Source organism: Rhea americana, unplaced genomic scaffold, assembly GCF_003343005.1.
Source record: "Rhea americana isolate MKP2758 unplaced genomic scaffold, rheAme1 scaffold_5, whole genome shotgun sequence".
NCBI lineage: Eukaryota > Metazoa > Chordata > Aves > Rheiformes > Rheidae > Rhea > Rhea americana.
Genome location: NW_028186645.1, coordinates 1,458,361 through 1,473,164, shown reverse-complemented (window position 1 = coordinate 1,473,164; position 14,804 = coordinate 1,458,361). Strand labels below are relative to the sequence as shown.

General features: G+C 41.4%; 2 protein-coding genes across 2 annotated transcripts in view; one reads left to right on the top strand and one right to left on the bottom strand.

Annotated features, from left to right (window-relative positions):
* DYNC1H1 (dynein cytoplasmic 1 heavy chain 1) overlaps positions 1-5,128 on the top strand; it is a 44,594-nt gene extending 39,466 nt beyond the window's left edge. The window contains exons 71-78 of the mRNA XM_085317435.1: positions 150-367; positions 553-656; positions 1,030-1,241; positions 1,950-2,103; positions 2,940-3,082; positions 3,519-3,687; positions 4,120-4,247; positions 4,743-5,128. Of these exons, the coding sequence (XP_085173561.1) occupies positions 150-367; positions 553-656; positions 1,030-1,241; positions 1,950-2,103; positions 2,940-3,082; positions 3,519-3,687; positions 4,120-4,247; positions 4,743-4,871 (1,257 nt within the window). The 3' untranslated portion in view covers positions 4,872-5,128. The remainder of the gene's footprint in view (positions 1-149; positions 368-552; positions 657-1,029; positions 1,242-1,949; positions 2,104-2,939; positions 3,083-3,518; positions 3,688-4,119; positions 4,248-4,742) is intronic.
* Positions 5,129-7,765: 2,637 nt separating this feature from the next.
* LOC146588668 (uncharacterized) lies at positions 7,766-11,426 on the bottom strand. The gene is made up of 5 exons (XM_085317437.1): positions 11,330-11,426; positions 10,844-10,914; positions 10,157-10,210; positions 8,529-8,588; positions 7,766-8,308 (listed from the first exon to the last, which is right to left on the bottom strand). The coding sequence occupies exons 1-5, from the start codon at positions 11,409-11,411 to the stop codon at positions 7,766-7,768; spliced, it is 810 nt and encodes a 269-aa protein (XP_085173563.1). The 5' UTR covers positions 11,412-11,426.
* Between the last annotated feature and the right edge of the window lie 3,378 nt (positions 11,427-14,804).

Sequence of the window (14,804 nt, the reverse complement as noted above, 5' to 3'; positions counted from 1 at the left end):
TCTGTTCTGGAAACATTTAGTAGCTTAGATAAGTTGGTTCAGATAATCTGGTGGTAATTTAACTTCAGGGTTTTTTTTATTTGATTCTTTTATCAGAGGAGAGGTGAAAAGGATTCTTTCCTGCTAATTAAATTGCACTTTACTCATAGGGCCGCCAAAACATTTCACCTGATAAAATCCCCTGGTCTGCATTAAAGACTCTGATGGCACAGTCCATCTACGGAGGTCGCATTGATAACGAATTYGATCAGCGTTTGTTAAACACTTTCTTGGAACGTCTGTTTACTACTTTAAGTTTTGATAGTGAATTCAAACTGGCTTGCAAAGTTGATGGACACAAAGATATTCAGATGCCAGATGGAATCAGGTATCTTTTCCATATCTTCCTAAAGCTGTTTTTAAAAAACAATTAAAAACATCCTACCAACTTAGAACCTAAACTGCATCTCTGTGCTGGAACTTAGCTACATAAATATTTATCTCGGGCGAAGAATTACCTTGTCATTCTAATAGGGTAAACCTTCTAATGAATACCAAAATTCTGACTCACAGACGTGAAGAATTTGTTCAGTGGGTTGAGATGCTGCCAGATACACAGACACCTTCATGGCTGGGCCTGCCAAATAATGCAGAGAAAGTTCTTCTCACCACACAAGGTAAAAACAGAACTTAACCTGTCTGTGTTAATCATATGAGATATTGTTAAAACTAAAAAACAGATGAGATATTAAATCCTGCTGAAGAATTGGTGGCTTTCCCCTCCTCCCTCAACATACTTGGTTTAACCTCTGCCAGGTAACACCTTAGCATTCTGAACACTGACCAGAAGCTTGTGARTTCAAGAACTAGTTAAATTCAGCCTTCGAGATGTCAAGCTCCCATCTTGATGCTGGAAAGTTTTGTCAACTCTAGACGTTCCTGTAGCTAGACAGTTCTGAATCTTAGGTCTTGATTGGTTCTTGCATATAATAGGATGCTTTCATCTTTATCCCACTGTTTCTCTGACTAACAGCTTATCTTCTGGTTTAGGCATAGATATGATTAGTAAAATGCTGAAAATGCAGATGCTAGAGGATGAGGATGACTTAGCCTATGCAGAAACTGAGAAGAAGACAAGAACTGATTCCACATCAGATGGTCGTCCAGCCTGGATGAGAACGCTGCATACCACAGCTTCTAACTGGCTTCACCTAATCCCACAAACTCTAAATCATTTGAAGCGGACTGTGGAAAACATTAAGGCAAGAACTAAGTTYTGTCGAACGTGAGCATTATAAGAGCACAAGTTCCAGTGCATTGGAACAAGTACCTTGTGATTGCAAGTATGAGTGAGTGAAAATGTTCAGGGGAAAGGTGGAACCTGTATTGATGCTGATTCTGACTATTATGGCTACATAATAACAGCTACATAAAATGTTTTATTTACAGCCAGTGCACACAAATGCTAAAATTTAAAAATAGCTAGCGGGAGAGGGAGTAGGGCAGCAGCTTCTGCTAACTGGGAACAGAAATTTTAGGGGTTGGAGGAAAGAACTTTGAGATCTGGATAATAGTAACCTAAGCTCTAACTCTGGAATCAGGTCCACAGTAGAATAAATGCAGTACTAGCTAACTGCTTCTTGAGACCTACTCAGGGATAACAAGGGGGAAAATTTTGTTGCTACTTGAAGAAAATCTAGAATTGACTGAAATAAGCTGCAGAGGCAGTCTGTATTAACTAGAAGTCTTTTATTTCCTCGCTTCTTCAAAGGGAAGGAGACTGTGCATTGTTAAACAATCTCTACAGTCACTTTCTGCACCACAGGTTGCATTTTGAAGTTCAATGCTTTAGTCAATGTCACTGGCCAGCCCATCCAGTTTGGGTAGATTTTTGTAATAGGATAATGTTGTTCTTCAGCAGGAAGCTTGTACTTTGATCTGCAACTTACTTTGAATGTTTTGAAAATCAGGATCCTTTGTTCCGATTCTTTGAGAGAGAGGTGAAAATGGGAGCTAAACTACTTCAGGATGTCCGTCAAGACCTTGCAGATGTGGTTCAAGTGTGTGAAGGAAAAAAGAAACAAACTAACTACTTACGTACACTTATAAATGAACTGGTGAAAGGTAAAGTAATTCAGACTAGGGACTTGCCATTTTTCTGKTTGTGTCTTGCACTTTGAAAGTTAAAGGCTCTTACGCTTACCAGCTTAAGCCAGAAAATCAGTTGGCTTTACGATTTGACGAAAGCAGCCTTTTTTGAGTCAAGCGTAAGAAAAATCCAGATAGTTTGGTTCAGATTTCAAGTTGTGGTAGGTAATAGGCTTGTTTGTACTGTTTAAGCCAGCAGCTTAATTTCTAAGCTGAAAATTTAACAAATTTGTTCAGTTTTTGAACAGTGGTAGAATAAATGTATTTCTACATTTATTTATTTATTATATTTGTACAATGGAAATGATATTCCTGGTATCAGATCTCCTAGCAATTGTCTGTTTTGTAAACTACTTCTGTTTCAAGACCACAGGTAAATACGGAATTTTCTAAGTATAGAAGGAATGTTACAGACATAGACATCCTATTTCTAGTAACATTAGGATCTGCTATTGATGAATATCATTCTGAAGTCAGCTTTGAACAAAATATTTTCTAAAACATTAACTTGACCTCTTTCTAAAGGGTTCAAATTTGCAAGTAAACTTGAAGGTCAGTTATAGCAGTATATAGTTATGTGTAACTGAGGTTGCTGTTGAAGGGCTTTTATATGTGGATGGCATTTTAAATAAATACGAAAGCTGGGGCTTTGTAATATTTTAAAGTGATTTTATTTACTGACAACTCGTTTGAAAGCTTTACCCAATACCTAAATGGCTATGGAGAGGAGAAGAAATGGGTAGAGTGTAAAAATAGTGCATAATTCCAGGTTGTATGTAAACAAAACTTAACTTTGATTATTTTATTCATAGGTATTTTGCCTCGTAGCTGGTCTCATTACACGGTGCCGGCTGGTATGACTGTTATTCAGTGGGTGTCTGACTTCAGTGAACGCATTAAGCAACTGCAGAATATTTCCCAGGCAGCTGCTTCTGGTGGAGCAAAAGAACTGAAGGTACCTACTTCACCTAGAAGTTATATTTGAATTCAGGTGGGCTTGTATAACTACTCTAAGGAGTCTTCATGTCAAAGACTTTTTAGAAGTTCCTCTAGCGAAATAGCTTCAGTCAGTGTTCTCTGAATTGTGCTTGTCAATGCTGTTGAGCTTCTCCTGATCTCAAAATGGTGAGACTTAGCAAACTAAGAGTTCGTATGGTGGAGGAAAACATTTTAGAATGGCAGAAACCATAGCCCTAGAGGAAAAAGCAGGTTAGCAATTTTGGGTAGTATTCAGATAGCAACAGGAAAAATATTGCGTAAACTTAAATTTCTGAAGTAATGGGTATGATAAGTCTTAATAGTTTAAAAGTTGAATTAATGCTGACTATTGAGAAGCTGCAGCCATACATACTAAAGCAGATGACTTTTCTTCTTCCTCCACTTCGAATTAGAACATCCATGTGTGCCTGGGCGGCCTGTTTGTACCAGAGGCTTACATCACTGCCACAAGACAGTATGTTGCCCAAGCAAACAGTTGGTCCCTTGAAGAACTTTGTCTTGAGGTCAATGTTACAACTACACAGAATGCAGTACTGGATGCGTGCAGTTTTGGAGTCACAGGTAAACTTGTGGTGAAAAGAAAGAAGTGCTTGCTCTAAAGCACTTTCAGAAGCCCCTGGTATTAAAATGGACTGCATCAACTGATAAAGATTGCCTCTTTGGAGAGAGTCTAACTCTTGCAAAGTTGTTTAAAATGAGTTTGATATTAGTTTTAGGTACTTCCCTAATGCTGACAAAGAGATCTCAAGAGTCAAGTTAGTGCAGATTTAAGCAATATTGGGTAGCGTATCTGTGAACTTTGTTTTGGGGTACCAAATACCTTGTCTCCCACTAAGTGAGCTTAGACAGCAGTGAACCTGAATGGCTGTAGTTTAAAGCATTGTCTTGCAAACTTGGATGGATAACTTTTAATTCAGTTAATGTTATACATGGAGACTTGCTTTGCYTGGATGTATGAAAGATCTTAGAACTAAAGCATATTCTAATTTACAGGCCTAAAGCTTCAGGGAGCTACATGCAATAATAACAAGCTGTCACTTTCAAATGCTATTTCAACTGTACTGCCCATAACACAGCTTCGCTGGATCAAGCAGACAAATGCTGATAAAAAAGCAAATGTGGTAAGTACTGAGATTTTTTAAAAAATAATTAAAACCCTTATGCTTAGATTTCCCAGTGGTTTGCTGCCTAGGCTTTCTGTTTTGTCTGTTTAACTTCTCTGATGTGTCACAGCTACTTCCTCTTACATGTCTGGCACCACGAAAGTTGTTCATTTCTCTTGTTCTCRGGGCAAACTGATGGCTATGTTCTAGACTTAGCTGCAGATAGACACAATATTAACTAGGTCTTGCCTTTGTAGTTAGGTAAGAAGAGGGAGAGGCATCCAATAATAATCATGTTACTCAGGCCAAAACTTGAATTTGTRCTTATAAACAATGCTGTGTTTTAAATTGAACTTACTGGGCCTGATTTCCATCCTGAAGGCACCTCCCATTTTGGCTATTACTACCTGAAATTAATTCCTACCTCATAAATACCGCCTAATGGTATAGATACCTCTTGCTCTTTTCAGCTACCTTGCATAACCCTTCTTCTGTGTTCATGTTTTTCTCCAGGTTACGTTACCAGTTTATCTGAACTTCACTCGTGCTGATCTGATTTTCACAGTTGACTTCGAAATAGCTACCAAGGAAGACCCTCGTAGCTTCTATGAACGTGGTGTCGCAGTTCTCTGCACTGAGTAACAAGACTAGTTTTATAACTCGTAATATTGTAGTAATTGTCAGTCTTCTRTGTAGTTTTCTCCAGTACTGCGTATATGATACAGTTACGTTGTCAAATGGACTAGTGTAAAGTTGAGTAGCAAGAAAGCAGTGTATTGCTAAGCTGTTAGACTAAACGTGTTTGAGGGAAAATTGGATGAGATTTTTAGATCGTTTTTGGAATGTGTTACATTTGATGGGTCATATTACATAAAATAAAAGCTATAGCCAGACTATGACTCTTTCTGGAAATAATTGTTCTTAAGGTGATTTTTCGGGAGAAAGGCTCTGTAATCCTCTTATAAAATAAGAAGTAATGAATTGGTTAATAGTGTACTTGAATACCTTTGCACAGCTCAGCAGCTTATTCAGCTAACTCTAGGTAACAAAAATCWTTTATCAAAAGGGTAGAAAGTCTTTAACAGGACACAAAGCAAAGCATGAAGTGACTTGCTATAAACTCTGAATTATATTAAGTTACTGGAACAGTTCTTTCTGGTTGGAATTTCTTGTCTTAGTTAACAGCCAGATATGGAAGTGTAGAGTAACATCACAAAACTTTTTGCTTGAAACAAATTGCATATATGCAACTGCTGAGCTGCATGCAGAAGCTAGACCATCCTAAAGGAGACTTTCTTACCCTAAGCTTATTTTAGGGTATAACAAGCCTCTAGTTTAAGCTCAGGAATGTCTAATTAAGCCCAGAAGGTTAGTATTTAATAAGTGCTTAAACAGAGTTGTGACTCAAATATAGCTGTTGCTGAGTAATGGGAACTGACATTTTCTATCAGTTCTGACGATCCTGTCCAGAACAAAGAGCTCTCTAACAGCATACCTTCTCTCTCTCTCTCCCGGCTCCCTTCAAATGTGTTGYGTAGAAATAAAGCAGATGCCCTCCAAGATTGTACTAATTAGAACTTAAGTGTGAAATATTAGCTGAAGTATAACTGCTGTCTTCAGCACATTCAGCTATTAGCAGCTCAGCTAAACTYCAGCTGAAGCTACACCATCCAGTGTCTCCTTTCTGTGCATAGCTCAGCACCTGGGCCTGTGAKACCAGCTTACAACTACTGTAAATCTTCAGCTAAGCCTTACAGGTGGTGACTGCTGATTTCATCCATCTATAAATGATGATATCTAGACTGTCTCAAATATGCTGGGGGCAGAGGGGGAGGGGGAAGCTAGAGCTTTCCAAACTATATTCAGCTCCTGTATGTTAGCTTGTACATTAGGCCTAGATTACTGAAAAGTGTATTTTCAGTTCAGATGTTAGTCAAGAGTTAGACTGATCTACTGAATAAGGAGGACTTTACTTTGAGCAAATGCTGTCCCCTGTGACTTACCTTCTTTCTTTCTTCTCTCCTGATTTTTTTCCTATTTTATTTTTTTCTGTTAGACTGTTTACTTAAATATGCAAAGTAACAAAACTGATTTAAAATCTCAGCTAGAGGAGTTCAGGGTTCTCTTGGCTTTTCTTGCAGTTCAGTTTTATTTCATCTCAGATGAAGTGGTAAAAGATCATTCAAGTCAGCAGGTAGCTAAAACTTAAAATGGTACAACTTTCCTGATAGGAGGCTGAAGGGCTTGCTCTACTGTAGTGAAGTATTTTCAAAGCTTTGTTAATACAAAGCTTAATTATATTGTTAATACATGTCCTAATTCTAGGAAGAGCTGTGATTTAGTACACTAGATGTGTACATTTACAAGGGTTCTTATGCAGTGARCCTCACAACTGTCTTTCAGGAGTTGAAGACTGCGTTCCCCTTACATAAGGCTGAACGCAAGCACCAACTGAACATTAACTAAGTCTCCAAGTTGATTAAGAACTCTCTGCTTCTCAATTCGGTGATAAAGGAGAAGAGTCACATTTCTATAGTGAAACAAATACACAGCTGTTGTTAGTATAGTACAAGCCTAAGAGTTAAGTAGTACTGTAAGTGGCTTGCCACCTTTATTAGTATTAAAAAGAAAAAAAATTACATATCAGTAGCAGTCATAGAGTCCACAGTTGTACAAACCCAGTCCAGGCAATCATTTTAACTTTTCTAAAGAGTTTCCCTTTCCACATGTAAAAGACAACTACAGCTGCTCATAGAGGAGGGAGATCAGAGATACTATTTTTCTTAACTTAACTGGCCTTTCATCAGTGTGCCACTTCCCCAGCTCTTAAGCAGTTACTTTCATAAAGGAAAGTGAATGCCTTCAGCATTAGATTTTTACATTATAAATTCCAAATGGGTAGATATACTGAGAATATATACTTACAAGAACAGATTCATTAATAGCACAACTGTTTAAGGAGCAGGGGAGAGGAAGAACGCTAGATTGCCCTAGTTCCAACAATGTGATTTAGTTGTCTGTAGTCAAACTTTTAGGGTCACTGATCATACAGCTACTTTCTACCTGTCTGACAAATGAAGAACAAATTACTGGAGTGAAGCAGCTGTGTGGTAGGCTTCAGAAAATACACAGTGAGAAAGAAAGCTGTAACTATTGAAAATTAATTGCAGCTATTCAGTCATTCTTCCCTCCCTTCCCAACACACCCTTCTAAGTAATACTTGTTGAAATTATATCAAAATGAAACAAGTGCCACCAGGCATCACCTGCAGGAATCTGGTGCTTCCTGAAGCATAGGCATCAACATAGCGCTCTGGTGCACACTGGTTTTCCACTTAAAATCACTGCTCAAAACTCACATAGTTGAGTCCATCTTCTCAGAGGGACCTCAAAGCCTGCAGTAAGCAGTGCAGCTGCACTTGTATCAGACTTAAGCTAGTTCACTTAAAGCTTGTTCAGGTATTATCTGTAAAAGAGCTATAACCAGTTCATTCTTTTGAATGGTTTTTGCCTGCTCTAGTTTATTCATACCTCAGATTAGGTTGCACGCAATTTCTTTCTTTGTTTTTCACCAGCACCTTCTGAAATGGGAAGCCCTTGTTTTCTTTTAATCAGTGGCTCTTTGCATGTCATGGTGTCATAGTCATCTGCTAGCATGGGCTGTGGAGCACTGGTGTCTGGACTTGCAAGCAAATCTGCACAGGCTGAAGGATTAACACTCATCAGTAAGGAGTTGTCTGGTGTGAGCCACACAGAGGTGAGTGCTTCTGTGGCTCTGGTCAGTTCAGGTGGTTGTAACAGGTTTCTTGGGAAATCCTTCTCTTGGCTAGGAAATTCCATGGGTGCTTTGCAGTCATTTACTCTCTGGGCATGAATTTCACTGGTTTCTGTTTCTGGGCAGTGCCAGTTTGAAGGTTTAGAGAAAAGCACTCTATCTTCTGAAGGATCAGCAGCTTCCAAAGCAGCTGCTTTTGGAGTACTGTTCACCCATGGTGTGACTTTTATACTATTTGAAGAATTCAAGCTGCAGTCAGACTGAATGGATGCATCTTCTGAATCACCATCATAAGGATCTAAAAACTAAAATAAAGGTCTCTCTGAACAGCATGGATGCTTAATATGTCTGAAGGAAAATACAAGAGAACATACGAGGCTAAAGCCACCTCTTTTTAAAATGTAGTAAAATACAGACTTACTGTTTAAGTTCTGTTTATCCACACATACCACCCAAAAATTAAAGTACAGAGTGGGTAAGTTGAGAGCCAGACTGCTAAATAGTAGCTGAAGTTAACAAACCTACTTGCTGTCCCTTTGCCTTCCGTGCTTTCTTGAGTCCTCCAGCAAGTGGGCTAGGCAAGACCTATTCAAGAAAAGTTCAGATAGGCTTATAACGTATCTTCCTGTGACTTACTAATTTTAAGTAAAACCAGAGCCTACAAGGTCCTGGAGAAGAAGCCAGATTGCTGCCTTGCTAAAACATGGTGGAAATGTGTATCAGGCAGTCTAACTTAGACTAACTTTTAAGGCCTTGTAAAAAATTAGCCTAGAATAGAGGGAATGAGAGCAGCTAGGGTAAGTAAGTCTTCCAACTTGTAGGATATCACTACAGAGAGACTGATGAGTATTTGTATATCTAATAACCAGAGGAATGAATTAGCAGTAGAGATGATGTAATTTAGAGGTTAGAGTTTTCTCTAAATTAACTTACCTTTTATTCTTCTATATAGGGAYATTCTGAAATTCACCTTTCTTAGGCCCTTCTGTGACTACTTGAACTCCCAACAGGAGTGATGGAGGTCAGCACAGACACTGTCTGTGTAGGAGTAGAGTCTGAGGCCCTGGCCAGCCCTGTACTTGTTCTTGGCATAATGCCTACAAGTCATATTGCTAGAAGCTCGGTTTAAGTGTCCAGATACAAAAACAAATGTATGAAGTACTTAAAAACACCACCAAAACCAGAGTTCACAACAATTATTTAGTTGCGTTCTGTCCTATTTCCTCTCTATTTTCCTACCTCTACATGATACATGCAGGAGGAGGAAAACATAGCTAAGTTTAGTGAAGCTGATCTACAAGTAATAATGGAAAAAGCAAGCTGAAAAACTTCAAATCTTGTATCTTACTGGCAAAATTAAGAACACTTGCTACTCTTGGGAACACAGTCAAACTAGGTCCTTCGTATCAGAATCAGTGTTACTGCTGTACTGCCACTGAGGTTGCAGGCTTCTTTCCTATGCTTAAGTGGGGACTCATCCAGAACTTGATGAAGAAAGTTATCTGTTAGATAACTGCACAGTTCTAAAATAATGCTCATCATCTAGGTCTATTTAAAGGACAAAACATTAAACACACACAAAAGCCCACCAGAAGCCATGCGGGTAAGGAAGCCATTTTAAAAGCAAACCACAGGTACAAAGCAGTCACACAAGAAGAAATATTTAGTGCAGAGTAATTGCCCCATTACAAGGAGCCACCTGAGCTGTCCAGAGAACAATCTGACACCTGCAAATAATTACTGTACCTGCTGCTGCAGAAAAAGGAGGGGGAGTTTGTCCAGCCAGCATTGCAGAAATACAGCTGCACTAGAGCTTAACTGCCAAAAGTTAATCACCACCTCAGACAACCCAGTGCAGTTTTAAGTCCTGTTTAGTCAAACATAGCACTGCTTTGCTGTCTGAAGCTTTGGTACATTCTTGCCCTCTCCCCCCCAAAGTCAGCTTTGCTAAACTCAGTAACCATTGTGAGGAAGAGTCTGGTGGGTGGAAAGGGATGTCTCCCTACTCCCTYGCACTTCTACAACCACCGAAGAAAGAACCACCCCGAACATCTCTGATGCTCCCTACAGAAACTATAGGGAGCCTGGAAATACCTGTTAGAGGTGAGAGAATTTCACCACCATCATATCACGTCCAGGGCATCAGGCCTTACCTCAGTGTTGGACTCGGATTCAGACTCTGTGCTTGACTCTACTATGCACTTTTGCTGGAGAGGAAGAAGGGAAAAAAATACATATATATACACTAATCTGTAACCAGATGTTGCCACAGCTTTGGACTGATGCTGATGTTCTAGGGCAAACTATCCATGTCGTATTTTCCCATTTTTTTAAGCACCTGAAGCCAATGTCTTACCTAATCATCACAAGTAAGAATCTCTCCCTCCCCTCCTCCCCCCCCAAAAATAGAAGTGTAACAGGAAGCTATTGAGAACATCTGCTGCATTTACTAGGAATTCCAGCTTTGAAAACAGCTTTACAAAAATGCATTTTGAACTTCATTGAGGGTTTTTTTAATAAAATCGTGTGTCTCAGAAACGTAACTGCAGATAAGTCACTAAAGCTATATCTTCAGTTTTTTTGAGCACCTTACTACAGAGATCTTACAAACAAGAACAACAAAAAAAAAAACCTTTTTTCTACAGGCAGTAGCACAGGACCAGAATGGCCTTCTCCCTTCCTATGTCTTCGCAGGTGATGCCATTTGTATCAATTTATTYACATGTGTTCTTCATGTTCCACCACTATTTGCTAGTAATAATGCAACTAACACTTCCTAAACCATACTTGAATGTGGAGGTATAGAAGCAACAATTAGGGGAGAGGGAAAAAAAAATTACCATGTATTTATGTGCCAGTCTCTCTATGTAGTCTGTACTTTTAACAGAATCCTTCATTTCCTGAGCATCTACTAAAATGGGAAGAGGGTAGGAAAGCATATTAGCAAAATTCTTCTAATAGATAAGTTACCCAGACAGGGGAGCTCACTTTATATTAGCAAGGTTTCTTAATCCTCCACAGAGTCTGCACCAAGCTGTTAATTACGGCTTCCATAAAAAAAAATGAAATAATAAAATAAAAGCCACCATCTGCTACCATGACAATTACATAATTCATTGTCGTTCATGCATTATGAGAAATTAAAAAAAAAAAAAAAAAAAGAACTTACTTACACTCTACAAAGTGTTTTTTTTAAGGTACTAAAGTTTTCTGAAGCCTCACAGAGATATTTGTACCCTGGACGTCAAACTAGCCTAGACCTCCGGCGGGAAAACGCGAAGCCGCCTTCGGAGTCAGCCCGCCGCCCGCGTCCAGCCCCCCGGGGCTCCTTCTCCCCGTACCGGCCGCGGGCCGCCCAGCCCCACGCCGCCTCCTTCGCCGCGGCCCCCGCTCCGCCGAGGCCCTCATCCCGCTCCAGCTCCCGCTCCCAGCGGCGGCCTCGGCCTCCTCCGCCTTTATAGGCGCCGGCCCCACCTCCGCCCCCACCTCCCTGCAAATGGAAACTTCTCCCTGCCTCCCCCCCCCCAAAAAAAAAAAGATGGGGGCGAAGCAGGGGGAAGGACGTGCTTGGTGCCATTGCTACAGGCCCCGGGCTGCTCTTCGAGGTCGGACGAGCAGGTTGTGCGGAAAAGCCGATAGTGGCGATGCACGGAAAGTAGCAGAGCAGTTTAAGCAGTACAATCGTTAAATACGCGTGTGATAAGTACACACGTACGTGCACGCAGGCTCACACGCGCTCCTAGTTAACTCGGGGAGGCCCGGAGGCCGGGGGTGCCTCGCTCCCCCCTGCTCGCGCAGACTGGTTTTCCGTAGCCCCGTTTCACTCACGCGACCCTCAGGCTGACCAAAAACAGTCACTCCCTCCCCCCTCCCGTGCCTTTCACCTTTTCCAGACCTTTTTTCTCACAGAAACAGATCACAATCGTCAAAATTGACAGTCTTGCTATTTTTAAATACAAGGAATAGTATTTTTTTCAGATTTACATGAGAACGGCGACTCCGGCTCWTTTCTCACCCAGAGGCAGAGCTGCTTGGACCCTCTGAGGACACGCACCTCGGCAAACCTCTGCTGCCGCAGGCTACTGCACTCCTCCCCTTACCTCCTCCTTTTTAGGAAATAGTTAGAGGCCAAGCATGTTTTTACTTTTTCAAAGCAAATTCCTGTTCCTCCCACTGTTTCCTTCCTTGACACATACCCTTCTTGCACCTCCCAGCAGAAAGAAGATACTAGTATTTCAGATTAATTTGAAACTGAATATAGAAGACTCAGCAAAACGAGGCTCTCTCTCTCACCCCGGCACCGGTGGTTCGCGCTGAGAGGCGCAGGGAGGGAGCCCCTAGAGAGTCGAGCGTACGAGCGGCTGCACTAGGAGCAGCTCGCGGGCACCGGAGCCGCCCGTCCCACGTCTCCCACGCGCCACGCCGCCCACGCCTCGTCTCCACGTCCGTGCCCTTACCTCCTGCTCCTAGGCAAGGACCAGCGTGGGAGCCAGTTCCTCTCTTTGGGGGCTCCATCTGCTTTCACAACAAAACAGAAACTAGTCCAAAAACTCGTACACAACACTGCCCAGCTCCTCTCACCAGTGAGGTGGGATCTGAGAAGTGCTACGCTGGGGCCTGTGGTGCCAGCTGATTTGAATGAGCGCGTAGGGGCCTTAATCCAAGCACATGGCTTGGAGTCATTTCTCCCCCAAAAGCCTACCCAAAATGAGCTACTGATCCTTTACGAGCAACAGTTGTTAGCAGGTGGCCCTGTGAACTGGGGATTCATCGTTAGGTTGAGTGAGTTGAGCATAAGGTTGAGAGCAGGGCTCACAAGAAGGACTCTGTTCCGGCTATGGTAACAGCTAAACTGTTGCTAGCACCAGCCTGTGTGGGGTCATATAGTATAGGTAGGTAGAGTTAGATAACAAGTAGATCACCAAGGGAGATTTTGTGTTTCTGATTTCCAAAGCACATACACAATGTGATTATCAAGAAAACTTTCCAATTTTCTGTTGCACCTAGTTGGTGCAGTATGACTGAGAAGCATTTTGAGTATTGAGACCCATGCATTCGATCTGCTCTGAGAACATCTCCCAGATCAAACAYCAGGAAAATATTCCGATGGGTACACTTAACCAGCAAGAGCTATGAGCCCCGTGCCAAGCTCCTCGGCCCTGCCAATAGGGACAGTCCGAACACGCACAGACACACAGCAGTACTCTCCTACACAACTGGATACATGAGATACAATGTCCTCAAGGAACTAGGAAATCTCCTTCCTCTTAAATGAGCTACTTTGTATCTACCAGAGAAGGAGTCACATCTCACAGCTGCTATACTGCACTCATCAGGCACTGCAGCAGCCCTTCTGGGGAAAATATTAACTCTTTCTCTCTGCAGCTCTGGATGAAAAGTGTAAAAACTCTGGTTCCCTCAGAGCAAAAAGAGCTAGAAAGATCTTGACTATTAATGCTGGCAGAGGAGCTGGGTGTAGCATACCCCAGCCAGTCTCCATGGTGAGGAACCTAGAATACCACCTCTGTCAAAAGTACCGTTCTTTCACCTGAAGGAAAATGAACGCAAGTTTGAAACAAGTAACAGGGTTCTTGAATGAAATGTCTACTTCTACAGCTCTCAAGTATTTTTAGCTCTGAAACGGATACAATTTTTTATAAATGTGGATGACCTACCATAGAAAACATCCTAGTCCAGCTGTGGGGTAGTCAGCGACACCTAACGAAGGCACCAGGAGCTGTCAAGGGGAAGGSACAGGGACTGCTCCTGTAGTTTCTGCGCCACAGTATGAAGGCCTATGATTGTAAAAACATGGGAATTTTGGTCAATCCACTGCAGCATTCTAATCAAATTAAAAACATTTCAGTCAAGCAGGATACTGTCGTGGCAAGCTAGAAACAGGATACTACAAAAACTGCAAGGTCTCATCTCATACTTCATGAGTGCTCCCACCCATGAACAGCGTAGAAAACTTTTTAGACTCTAACCTCCTGTTAACATCAAACTGTGAACACTTTACTGCTGTTTTGCATAACAGTAATTGGCTTTATCCTTTACTTCATACCCCTTTCTATGTAGTGAAGCTGTGAATCATTCATGCTCAGAGTGAAATGGCCAGAGACAAGACTTCATTTTACAGGAGCACATGCTCATCAGGTGCTGAAACACAATCCAAAGCCAACTGTTCCTCGTGTATTTAAGTTACTCTTTTAAAGCACAGTTTGATTTTACAGTGCAGACCATTTTTTTGCAATATTTTGATGACAGCGTTTCTATGCAGTCGTAACGGTGTTACGTTTAAAGTTTCCTAGCACTTGCTTGCTCTGAAGCCAAGGGCTGCTCCCACAGGCTCCCACAGTGATCAGCGGATGCACTTTGCCTGGAAATTCCTAAGTTATTGATGCACACAGTGGACAGCTTACAGAAAATATGTTCCAAGACTTGAGAGTTGTTCTGACAGTCCAGAAAGCCCTAATTACATTTGGAGAGGAAACTTCATTTTTTTAGATACTTGCCAGACTACTGCTGTTTTATTTTCAGGTATACACATTTGTTCATGAGGACCAGGGAGGAAATATTTTGCCTGACTTGAAATAATACAGCTCTTCAGTCATCTTGAGATATCTTCGAGAGGCTGATGCGGTTCTGAAGACAGAGCATTTTGCAGTAATATCCCTGGATTGTCTGCATCCCATTCCTTCCTTTCTCTGAGGGTGAGGCTATAAAAGTAAGGATGGTATTTTGGCTGTCTCGGGTCTCTCAGTCTTCTCCTTAAGTACAAGACTGTAATTAGGATACTCA